General features: G+C 38.6%; 1 protein-coding gene across 4 annotated transcripts in view; it reads right to left on the bottom strand.

Annotated features, from left to right (window-relative positions):
* The window catches only part of FAM3C (FAM3 metabolism regulating signaling molecule C), a 48,353-nt gene that overhangs the window by 33,975 nt on the left and 1,883 nt on the right, over positions 1-12,495 (bottom strand). For all 4 annotated transcript variants that reach the window (XM_032643367.1, XM_032643368.1, XM_032643370.1 and 1 more), the window contains exon 2: positions 777-831. In XM_032643367.1, coding sequence (XP_032499258.1) covers positions 777-789 — 13 coding nt within the window. In that variant the 5' untranslated portion in view covers positions 790-831. The remainder of the gene's footprint in view (positions 1-776; positions 832-12,495) is intronic.

Raw genomic sequence — 12,495 nt, 5'->3', positions numbered from 1 at the left:
TAGTAGAAATTTCTATGTAAAGTGTGCACTTCCTCTACACAGTGGCTGTGCTAGAGGGGCAGGGTGGAGGGATCACACTTGTTTTCACTATAGTTAGGAAGAGGTCTCAGCCTCTCCTGTTATTTATGGATCTGTCTTTTGATAAAGGTAACTACCTTAATACTATGAACACCAAATGGTATTTTTAAATTTCCTCAGTATGCTGCCTAAGGAACAGATGTCCTTACACATAACCTCACTTATGCAGGCTAAACCTGACCTAGCAAATACAACAGTCATTTACGCAAAACACATTTTACTGAATTCTTCACGTAAACTAGTTTCAATTTATGTACACACATAGGAAAGATTTAAGCTTTTAAAGTTCACAATTCATTTTTCTCAACAAGCTACAACTTAGCAAAAATAAAAATCAGCCTTCCTAAGTTGTCAAAATCGTTCTTTATATGAACATTATACATATATATATTTATATTTTTATATTATTAGGCAAACAAGCTTAATGTATAAGGACGTAAACATTAAAAATCATAACTTAAAATATTTAGCATAAATAATTTCAACAGAAGTGTCCCCCAAAAACTTATGTAGAACCCACTAAACGTCCAATTTATGATTTGCCAACTACCTAAAAAAGTAAAAAGGCTAAATAATGATTTAGTTTGTTATATTCAGTCACACTTAACATAGAAAATGATTATTTACCCTCTCATTCAGTCATTACTAAACAGGTTATACAAAAAGCAAAATTATTTCTACTGAATTAAGTATCTTACCTGCTACCCTCATGTTTGGTTTTTCAGTCTATGGCACTTTTCATTAAATAAGCTCCTAAAATCAAAAGAAAAGGCAAACAGCATTAGGTCTAGAATGAGCATTCCTCCCCAGATTGAGTTTGATTTGGAGTGTATATATCAAACTAATTAAGTAAATGTCATGACATTTCTAAGTATTCTACCAATATTAACATTTAATGAAAAAGCTCTTAGCGCTGGGCCTGTCTCCTTCCACTGGGCCATAAAAGCTCCGGAGAGGAGGGTGTGTCTAAAACTGCTCTATCTCCCGCTCCCTAACTGAAGGATGGAGGGAAAACTTGTCATCAAGCATGGACAGAATGATGCCTTACTGTTCTCAGTGATTATGCATCTGTAACAAACTTTTGATATTTAGTTCCAAACCACCAGTTTTCAGCTGAGGTCCAAAGAGGTTAAGCTGCTTATCTAGTCAGGGAACAAATTACCTGCAGAAACGGGGTGAGGATTTAGGTCTGCTGGCTCCTGCTCTAGGGCTCACTCCTATGACACAATTCAGGTGTCACTATGATAAGCACTTATAGGAAAGGCACCTTATCTTAATACCAGGGGTCCTCTTCCTCTTCATGTTTTCAATTTAAGTTTGTGAAAGAACATATTCAGACCTATAGAACTGCAATTTTAAATATTCCAGCAATCATCATTATTGACAGTGTATGTTATACATCAAATGAAACTGTAATCTGATATTATTCTAATAATAACAAGAAATAGATACTGGAAAAAGAAATCTGCGTACATGTTTGTGTGCTCCCCCCTAAGAAAAAACTGAAGATAGGTGAAATTTTAAAAAGAAAATGGGAAAGCAAGTATACGAGTTTGATAGGAAATTCATGCTCGAGTTCAGCTAGACAGCTTCCACAGTCTACTCAATCTATTGTACAGGAAAGGTAGTCAAAAGAAAATTTCGATTAATGAATTGCATCAATCAAGAATATATATTTCTTTATTTTAGACAGTATTTTAGTACTGGTGTTTCAATGTTGATGTCTGATCTAGTAATGCACAGAATGATTGAAATAAAAACAATGGCAGACTCCTGAAGGACACTGAAAGGGAGTGAGACATCCAGTTTTCTTATTCACCAATAAGGATTTATCGGGGGTGGAGGTAGTGAGCATCTAAAAGGACCAATGTTCTTACGGGAACTCCCTTTCCTTCTGCTCAATCTACTCTGAAGAAAATATCAACATTTATATATATACTAGTACTGAACTGAGCATTATTGATCTCCTTTGTTAGTTATCTGAACACCTTCCACATAATAGGAAAAAACACTGTTACTTAGCCACAGGCCAGGAAAACGCTACAAGGAAACAAGAGATACTGAAGTATCCAGGAAACAAGAGATACTGAAGTACCACAAGTTACCACATAAAAGCAGAAAAAAAAAAAAAAATCTTGGCTTCTCAAATGAAAAACCTAACGAGCTATAAATCCTCTTTTGACTTCCAGCAAGATTGAATATTATGTTCAAAACACACATATATGCCTTTCCTCCCAGCTAACACTCCAAAATAACATCACTCTTCTGTGAACATGGCCTGCAATAATTTTTGGGGGGAGAGTGATAAGCAGTTGAGCAGACACCTGATGTTCTATTTCACTGTTTCCATTACCTGCCGAGGAGGTCACACCTGTACAATTACAATCACTGCCTCATGTACCTACCCCTTGTTTGGACTGCCTAACCAGCCTGCTTCTAAACTTAACACTAGTAAGACCACAATATGAGTAACTACAATGGTCTAGCCAAATTCATGTTTTCCATTAAATTTCTCAGAGAGTAACATTTAATAAAATCTCTAAATTAAAATCTCATAAAATCTCAGCCACGACACATTTTTAATTAGTTTGCTTAAGAAGCAAATTAATGATTCAAGAGTGTAAATCGGCATAAGGAAAGAGTATTGAATATATTTGAGAGCAAATCAAGGAGTATCTGTTTACAATATGCTAATTCCAAATCATTCCTAACTTGTCTTCTTAGGAGGACATTAAAAACAAAGAAAATCTTTACATAGAATCATCTTGGGGGACGGGGGGGAAGTAAACCACCTTAATGGAGTCTGGTATATACCTCAAACTGAACCTCCAACAACCAAGGGGAGGTAGAAAAGGTCCAGAGAAAATGAACACAGCAATAAAACGAGGAAAAAGGTCTCTGCTAAAAACTCAGAGCCCTTTAATTCAGAGGCAACAGGTGAAAATTTTATAACTGTTCTTATATATTAATTAAAAAGTAGAGATATAGAAATTAGAGCCATTTCCAAAATAAGAATATGGGTGGTAGGAGGAGAGTGTTTTTAAGACAGATTAAAAACAAACAAACAAACAAAAACCCTAATAGCACATTTGTGAAATACATTTGTAAAATACATTTTGCCCCCCAAAAGTGTAGTCTAGGTCAAAACAATAAGTTTCAGTGTTTTATAGATCAATGACTGAGTCAGATCAGCCAGATCATCAGAGCCCACTGCAAGCAGGGCCATCCTGCTGCCCTGAGCAAGGAAGCACCGTTCTGGATAAACGCTAATTTAGTAAGTAACCTGGATTGAAAGAGAGAACCTGAATTAGGGTCTCGGATCAACATACCGGATTTCTTCGAATTTCTTATAATTTAAACATTTCCTTTAGCCCAACTGTCTACGCTGGTCTGATTCATGAAGTTTTGTTCAATTCAGGCCTGAATAAACAGGCATTGTCCTAGAACCAATCACCTTCAGGACAATAGATAAAAACACAGGTCAAGTGACACTTTCATTCCTTCCTTGAGAAGCGGACTCGAGCTACATCAGGTAAATAAGAAGGGCCCATTCTATATCAACAAAATAAGCCATAAAAACAGGACGGGAAAGTCTTGCCATTTAACAAAAACTAGGAAATAATGCAAACAGCAGAGTATGTCACACACATTCTCATTTTATGTAATCTTCCCATCAGCCCTGTGGCATTATAGATGAGGTCAAGGGATTTGTCCAAGGTCATGTGAAGGGAAAGTAAGAAGCTGATACTATAAACAATTCCACTTCCCTTCCACTTCCCAGCAGCTCCCTGCCATGCTCTGAGAAGCTTCCTGACAAAATTCCATGTCAATCAATTTGGCTTTTGCAAATTGCTCTGGGAATTGCTAATCCCTGCTGCCAACTAGCCACTCTAGGGCTCTGATGGGTTGTCAAAATGACTAAGCATATGTGTTAGAACACTCGTCTGTCCCCACTGTGGGTAGGGGGCGTGGAGCCCAAAGCCTGTATCCTGCTCTCATCCTGCTGAGCCGGGAAGGGAGCAGAGATGCCTGCCCAGGCACCCCCACCTCCCCTGGGGCCCTGGCTGAGGCCCCATCCTGTCCACAGAGCCCCAGAGGAGGCCCACCCCGTGGACGCGGCCTGAGGGGCACTGGGCGAGGCCTGTGCAGCCTGGGCTCCCTCCCGCCTGTGTGTCGGTACTCCGCCTTTTTCCTCATCCCACCTCCTCAGACACCTGGCTTAAGGGCCCTGACTCTTTCCTGCAAATAATGAGGAAACATGGTGTCCCAGCCAAAGGGTTCCCCCTCCCACCTCCTCGGGGTAGGAGGTTAAAGAGGGTTCAATACCAAACGCCCTGCCCCAGAAGAGAAATAGTCAGTTGAGTTTGGGGTCAGAAGCAAGGGCAGGAGAGGCAGTCCCACAGGGTCAGTGTGCCATGATCAGGTCCGTTTGGTTTGTCTTTTTGCTTTGTTTTGTTTTGTTTTAAATAATCATTAGTGAGATTTTTCTTCAGCCACCAGTGTTGGCCTTGAAGCAGAGAGCTGCAGCCCGTAGTATCTGTAAAATAAGAAAGAATACACAGCGTGGCCATGGTTGGGTTTTTTTTTTCCCTCCTTTGAGAATTTTCTTTTGTAAAAGCAAATTTAAATATTTTTTTAATACTGAAATTAAAATGAAATTAAAATGGATGAAATAGAAGCTGGAACCCTCCTCTTGGACTATGCAGCCTAAGAACCTCATGGGACTATGAATTCACCCAAAATTTTCATTTGCCATCAGGCCGAGCTTTGAAAGAAAAACTGTTCTCTAACCAGGATTGTTAACAATAGTGTAGATACTATTTCAGAGTTGAAAGCTGATGGTGCAAATATGTATATAACGTACTGTATTTTTACGATGATCGCATGACTCTACTCCGCCCCCTTTTTGTACTCTGTATCTGTCTTCCAGAAACGTCACCTGCCTTGCCTCCTGGGGTCTCTTAATCCAATAACTGTATTACTGCCTTTAAAGGATGCAGTTATTTAAAAAGAAAAAAAAAAGAACACTCGTCCAAGACAGAAAGGACAAAGGAAAATGAAGTATACAGACACACTCACTGATACATTTAATATTAACAAACGACTACTTAATTAAGCCAGAAGAAAATACTACCAATTATACTCCAAAAATACACTCCATTCAATCCACTTTTAACTCAGTGCTGGCTGAACAGCAATGTAAGGAAACAAAATTTGCATCCCCAAATGTCTCTTTGGTGTGTTAATTATTTTGAGCTGGAAACAGTCAAGGCCCAAAAGACTCTTTGACCTTCCCCCTTAGCTGCCTAAAGAATTTATAGAGGGTCTGTAACAGGAAGGGAACTATCACCACAGATAACTGTAGTATGAACTACATGTGTAGATAGGGAGGAACCTAGCAAAATCTGTTTGTTAGAATTCCTCTAGGTGTCCCATTGCTACTGCAAGACCCAGCAAACATTTACCAAACATCTGCTTTTCCATCTCCACGTGAATTGCCTTCCTCCCCTTTGAAGTCCCAAACCACTACCCCCTACATCCCTCCTCTTCAGTCTTTAGCGGAAGGTAGTATTTAAGGACTCAGTTTTCCTGGGCCTCCCCATGTATACATGTTATTGAACTATTGATTTTCTGCTTATCTGTTTCATGTTAATTTAATTTTTAGACCAGGCAGAGGAACCTAGAAGGGTAGAAGAAAATTTTTCCTCCTGGACAGCAATTTTAAATGAATCAACTGACAATCAACAGACGATTCTAATATTCATATGAACTGGGGCTTTTCAAGAGGACTAAGGGGGGAAAAAAAGGTAAAAGTGCAAGCAAATAGATTCAAAGTACATTTAGGCCCTGTGACGGCTAATTTATGTGTGTCAACTCCACTAGGCCACTGGGTGCCCAGATACCGTACTTTGTTAAACATTCTGGGTGTGTCTGTGAGGGTCTTATTGGATGAGATTAACATCTGAGTAAAGCAATTTGCCTTCCCCAAGTGAGTGAGCATTGTCCAATCCATTGGGAGACCTGACTAGAACAAAAAGGCTGAGAGGGCAGCATTTGCTCTTTCTGCCTACTGTCTTCAAGCTGGTCCACTGGTCTTCACCTGCCTTCGGACTTGGACTGAAACTTATACCACTGACTTCTCCCAGCTCTCAGGCCTGTGGACTCCCGCCTGCCAACTGCAGACCCTGGGACTTCTCAGCCTCCACGACTGCATGAGCTGATTCCTTCTGATAGTTATCTATCTCAGATAGATAGACAGACAGACAGACAGTCTCCTATTGGTTCTATTTCTCTGGAGAACCCAGACCACCTCTCAAGATCAAAATGTAAGGGACTAAATTTTCAGTCCCAGATCAGTTAAAGAGGAAAATGATATAATACTGAAATCAAAAGAATACTGCAGCTACAAGTCACAAGGGTAAGTTCTTCTAATGTTATGCTTACAAACAAAAGTATGGTATTTAAAGAAAACTATTTGCAAAAAATACCTGCATTTATGTAAATAAAATAGAGCAAGTGTTGGCAACTTTCTGTAAAAGGGCCAGACGGTAAATGCTTTAGCTTTGTAGACCATATAGTGTCTATTCAAACCACTCTGCTCTGCAGTCATAACTGAAAAGCAGCCATACACAATATGGAAACAAATGGGCTCAGTTGTGTTATAAAACTTTACTTATGCACACTGAAATTTGAATTTCATAAAATTTTCACATTACAAAATATTCTTCTTCTTTTGATTTTTTCTTTCCAACCACTTAAAAATATAAAAGCCAGTCTTGGTTCATGACCCATGTGGACCCATAGGTCACAATTTGCCAACCTGAGATAAAGGAATAAAAAATGAACTTAAATTTTAAAAACTTTAAAAATAGAGGAATAAAAAACTTTCCTGACCATGCTCTAATATTCCAACATTTCTTGCTGGGCTATCTGTGGGCTATACAATTCCCATAAGGCTTCTATGGGTCCTCTTAGAAGTACTAGTACAGAAGTAGGACAAATCAGACAACGCTGAATTCTGTGTTCTATACGTGTTCACCATACATTTTCATAATCAACTACTCTTCATGGAAGAAGCATATACTCCGTGAGAAGCAATATAATGGATCCTCTTCAAGAGAAAAGAAGTCCTTCCCTTCCTACAGATGAAGCTGTCCACCTACAGCAAAGATGGGAATAAATCTAGGAATGTTTTCCAAACGATCCCAGGAGACATTAAAAAAAACAGGGAAAATTAATCTTATTATATCCCATTTCATTAACTGTAAAATGATGGTGACGAGATCTTAACTGTTTTCTAAAGTCTTTAAAAGTGATTATTTTTGTGATGGGCTTAAAAAGGGAGAAGGGGGAACGGGTAACTGTGCACCTGATGTTTGATCAATTTTTAAAATTCCAAATATTTAGTTTTAAGAAATCTTTGCTTTAATAGAAAGCTGTCACTATAGTAGGTGCAGACTGCTATCAAGTACCCATCTCCCCCAGATGCCACTATGCACACATCTTCACCAGGAGGGATACATTTCTGAAATAACGAAATGAAGAGGATGAGAAGACTGTATTCATTTGAAAGAATCTTAACATTCAAACACTCAGTATGATATGTGAGCTGCTATCACTGTGTTATAAATATTGTGAATTTAATAGAATTTGGTGTTTTCTGTTAAGCAACAGAAAAAAATCCAATTACTACCTTAACAGTATTTTAGTTCTAGTAGGAGACTCTGATATAGAATCCTAGAGAATGTTTTAAAAATCTACCATTTTAACACACATGTGTCAGACACTTAAAAGTGTAAGTATGACCCTATATGGTGAAAGGGAAATTCTTCGACGTCTACATAACAACTAGAAAAGTATCCCAGGTTTTTAAACTAATCTTACATTTTGACTAGAAGAAAAAACAAAGTATTTGGTAAAGAAAGGAGGAGATCTGTATAATTCTATAATGCCAAGAATATATTCACTTTTTCCAAAGATCACTGAGGAAAAGGTAAATGTATCCAATCTCCTGCAAAGTGGCCTTCAAAAAGGTGAGACTGCAGAGCAACAGACCAAAAACTTCTAAACAATGGCTCTATAGAACCAATAAATAAATCTTTTAGAAGAAAACGTTAATGTTCTATTGAAAACCTTAAGAAGAGAGGGATACGAATGATCTAACCCTGGGTTTATAAGTTTTCTGAACTAATACCATTACTTATTTTCTTAATACGATAGCATCACATTGAAATTACACATTGAAATTACATTAAAAAGGGATTAATATCTAACTGGGCCTCAGAAACAGAATTAAAAGCATACTGTGGAAAAGCACAAATGAACCAGAAGGCACCCCACCCTTCCCCGCAAAATGTTCTGGGTGCACTTAGCTTTCCTCCACAGTCTGTCTACCCAGCATAATCTGCTATCCTTTGTTTTTATCTGCTTCTCCTGGCAGTGCCTGGAGAGAGTAACACTTCAGAAAACTTCCATCTGTTCTGCAGCAGCTGGATAAAACTTCATTCTCTTAAGAATGAGACACGACAAACTATAACTGTCATCCCAACCTGTCCCTCGAGTTAAAAACCAGTTAGCAAAGAGCCCTGCTAATCATGCAAGTGCCCTGCCTGTCCTGACTTGGCCCCAGTGACTAGTGCAGGGAGAAGTAATCAAGCCTGCCAGACCACATGCACACTACCCTCTAAAAGCAGAACTATTGCAACAGTGTTCACCCTACACTGAGAGTTCCAGAGGACAACTCCTTCCACCACTGTGATGTGAATTTGCTAGAGACCTACAGTCTTCCCTCTTCAGAAATTTGGTATTAGATTTCTGAAATATTTCACTTGATCAACAGGCATTTAACCATGTTTTCTGTAAATATCAATACCTGAAGTAATTAGAAACTAAATGGACACGTATTCAGCTTTCCCCATCCCAAATCTAACATAGTTAAGCAGGTTTCTCCTGACAAAAATATTTCGTTTGCCAAAATGATGTCACTAAGGAAATACCACAGCAGGAGGGGCTGCTCTTCAATGAATTCTCATTGATGAGCAAAGATTTGTCCTAATCTACAGATATTCCCTCATTCAGGACCCAATGTACCACCATGGTGTTTCTATTTAAGATGGCAAGCAAAGTTCAGGTTTATTCTGACCCAGACTTGGTGCTGATGCCAATTACCACCACAACATCCTAAAACTACTCATTATAGGACAGTAGGTGGCTGGTGTATATGCATATAACTGGCTAGCTTGCACTGATGAGGGCTATGATCTCTCTAACAGAAAAAAAGTGACAAAAAAGAAATCAAATGATCAAGCCACAATAATGTCAACGTGACATTAAGTAAATATTTTAATGGACTGTGATTACAAAATGGAAATCGCTGAAGTACACAGAAGCTTAAAAATAAGACTTCTTACCTGATCTGAAATACCAACATGTGAAAGACTGGAATGGGTAGGATGAAAATAATATGGGGCCAAATTGGAGTGCATTACACCCTATGATCCAGCTACCTTGCATTTTAAAACAAAGTCATCAGTATAATCTTCGTTACAAACTTATGTCAAGTACAGGCATCACATATTAAACTCTATTATAAACAAATTTTACAAAGCAAAAGGTCTAAAGAATTGTTAACATTATAATTCTTTTATCCCATAGCTTCGTAATAACCCTTTACCATAACAAGAGGAGCTTGTGGTTTCTCAGGTACCTAACACTCTGTATTTTGATTCCAAGAAAAACACTACTTCCCTTATTTTAACAAGTTTTAAATCAGGATGAGGCTCAAAACCACATTTTTGTGGTTAAAAATAATAAAATAATGGTGTACCTTACAAAGATCTTAGATTCAATGAAACATCATATCTGGTTCTTTGAATCCCTAACTATAAAATAACACACACCATGGGCACCACAATTACTAGTGGGCTTTTTACGAGGCAAACTCCTGAGCCCAGAATCCCGTGGAGTGAGGATTAAAACTCCTGCATGGTTAAGAAACTCCCCAGGCGATCCTCATTCCAGCTTAGATGTGAGAACTTCAGCCCAACAGTACACCAATCCAAACACACAGAGAAGTTTGGAGTAGTGGTGGGGAGTAAGTCAGACCTAGGCCAAAAAAGCCCAAAGGTAAAATTCACAAGACAAAGGCTTCCCTGGTGGTGCAGTGGCTGACAGTCCACCTGTTGATGCAGGGGACACGGGTTCGTGCCCCGGTCCGGTAAGATCCCACATGCCGTGGAGCGGCTGGGCCCGTGAGCCATGGCCGCTGAGCCTGCGCGTCTGGAGCCTGTGCTCCGCAAAGGGAGAGGCCACAGCAGTGAGAGGCCCGTGTACCGCAAAAAAAAAAAAAAAAAAAAAAAAAAAAAAAAAAAAAATTCACAGGACAAGAATCTTCATTCTTTCCTTCACAATGAATGGAAATCAACCTGACTCTGGGCCAGGTCTCCTGCAGGGGTGAGAAGGGAGAGGTGGGCAGTGAATAAATCTGGAAATAATGTGCTGAGGAACAGAGCAAAGAGAACTCCTGTTTGCAATGGTTACAACAGAGTGCAAAATTAAAACTGTCTCAATATTTTCTTGCAGTTTCCTCTCTACCAAAGCAGAATTTTGCTTAAAAAGTCATAATCCAGTTGAAGAAATGAAATGGGGATCAGATTTCTGTAACTGACAGTACAAACATACCAAAAAGAGAAAACAAGACAAAATGACATTTTGTTCTGTCTGCTCCTTCAGAGCTCCACAACTGTCGATTAAACAGCTGTAACGTAACCTACTTTAATGCTACACTATACCATCCAAGAGGAGAAAGAAAGATGGATGAATGGGTAGATGGAAAGAAAGAAAGGGAGGGAGAAACAGACATTGTTGAGTACAACAGCAAAAACAAAACTACATGTTAACTATACGAAGTTGAACATAAGCAGGATAAAGAAGTGTCTCGTTCACAAATCGCTACAAAATGAGACGAAAGGCACAAATTTACAGGAGTATAACTAGTAAACTATCTTCATCTCCTCATGTAACTATAATATTTTACATTATATTAGATGGGATGTTACAAGTTCCTATTCTGAATGTTTTAGAATTCCCCTATATATTCACTTCATTTATACGGTCTTTAAGTAGTCTGCAGAATTTCACTGCACCAGGGCAGACATAATTCTATCAGTCAAACTTGTCATGTGAAGAAATGGAGGAGCAGAGTCTGCCCAAGGGCCCTGGAGATGCAAGTTAGCAGCCATTTGCAAAGAACTGGTAGTAAGAAGATTCTAGTGTAAAACTTTCTGAACCAATTAAAAAATTCATTTTTTGGTCCTTTGATACAAGCACAGGTCCTTCAATACACATTTAATGATCAACTAACTGCAGATGCTGAACGGTATGGAGAGTCAAGTAGTACACCTGATAACCATGGTACTATCTAAACGAGCCATGCAGAACTTATGATGAAAATTAATGCAGACTCGTAGCTACAGACGTCCACATAACTTTTTCTCACTAGCACACAAAAACCCACCAGGGTCCATCAATGGATGAATGACTAAACAAAATGTAATATGTGTCTATACATGGAATATTATTCAGCCATAAAAAGGAACGAAGTACTGATACAGGCTACAACATGAATGAACCTCTAAAACATAATGCTAAGTAAAAGAAGCTAGACACAAAAGATCACCTGTTTTGACTCCATTTACATGGAATATTCAGAATAGATAAATCTGTAGACAGAGAAAGCGGACTAGCGGTTGCCAAAGGTTGGGGAACGGTGAGTAACTGCTTAACGAACATGAGGTTCCCTTTTAGGGTGATGAAAACGTTGTAGAACTAAACAGAAGTGGTGACTGCACAATACTACGAATGCACTAAATGCCACTGAATTGTACACTTAAAATGGTGAATTTTATGTTATGTGGATTAAATTTAGTTTTTAAAGGAAATTTAAAAACTCACCAGAGACTAGAAAAATAATGAACAGATGAAAATTAATTAGATTATAAATAAGGCAGATGTAAGTAATAAAATAGCTTGAATCAAACAAACAGGCCGATGAAGGAGACAATAAAAGAATACTGATGGGGTAAACTGTGGAAATTTAGAGGCAGTGGAATACAATTTCCTCCTCTGAGAGAACATCAGCTGGCTCTATTTTAGGAGCAGAATAAAATTCACAAAACCTTTTAGAGTTCCATAAGATGTTATGGAAAAACCCGAACGAACTTTTTGGCCAACCCACTAGCTTTGTGAGGGCCCAGGCTGCCTTATTCACAGTATCCACCTTACCTATAATTACTGGCACATATAGGCACTCTCATATGTCTAAATGAATGTAAAAATTGTTGAATACTGAGACTGCCCATTTAAGACCTAAAATATGAGGTAAAAAAAAAATAACATTCTTATGATTCCCCACAGGGA

Source organism: Phocoena sinus, chromosome 9 (genome assembly GCF_008692025.1).
Source record: "Phocoena sinus isolate mPhoSin1 chromosome 9, mPhoSin1.pri, whole genome shotgun sequence".
NCBI lineage: Eukaryota > Metazoa > Chordata > Mammalia > Artiodactyla > Phocoenidae > Phocoena > Phocoena sinus.
Note: the sequence above shows the minus strand (reverse complement) of the source record. Positions and strands in the feature narration are given on the sequence as shown.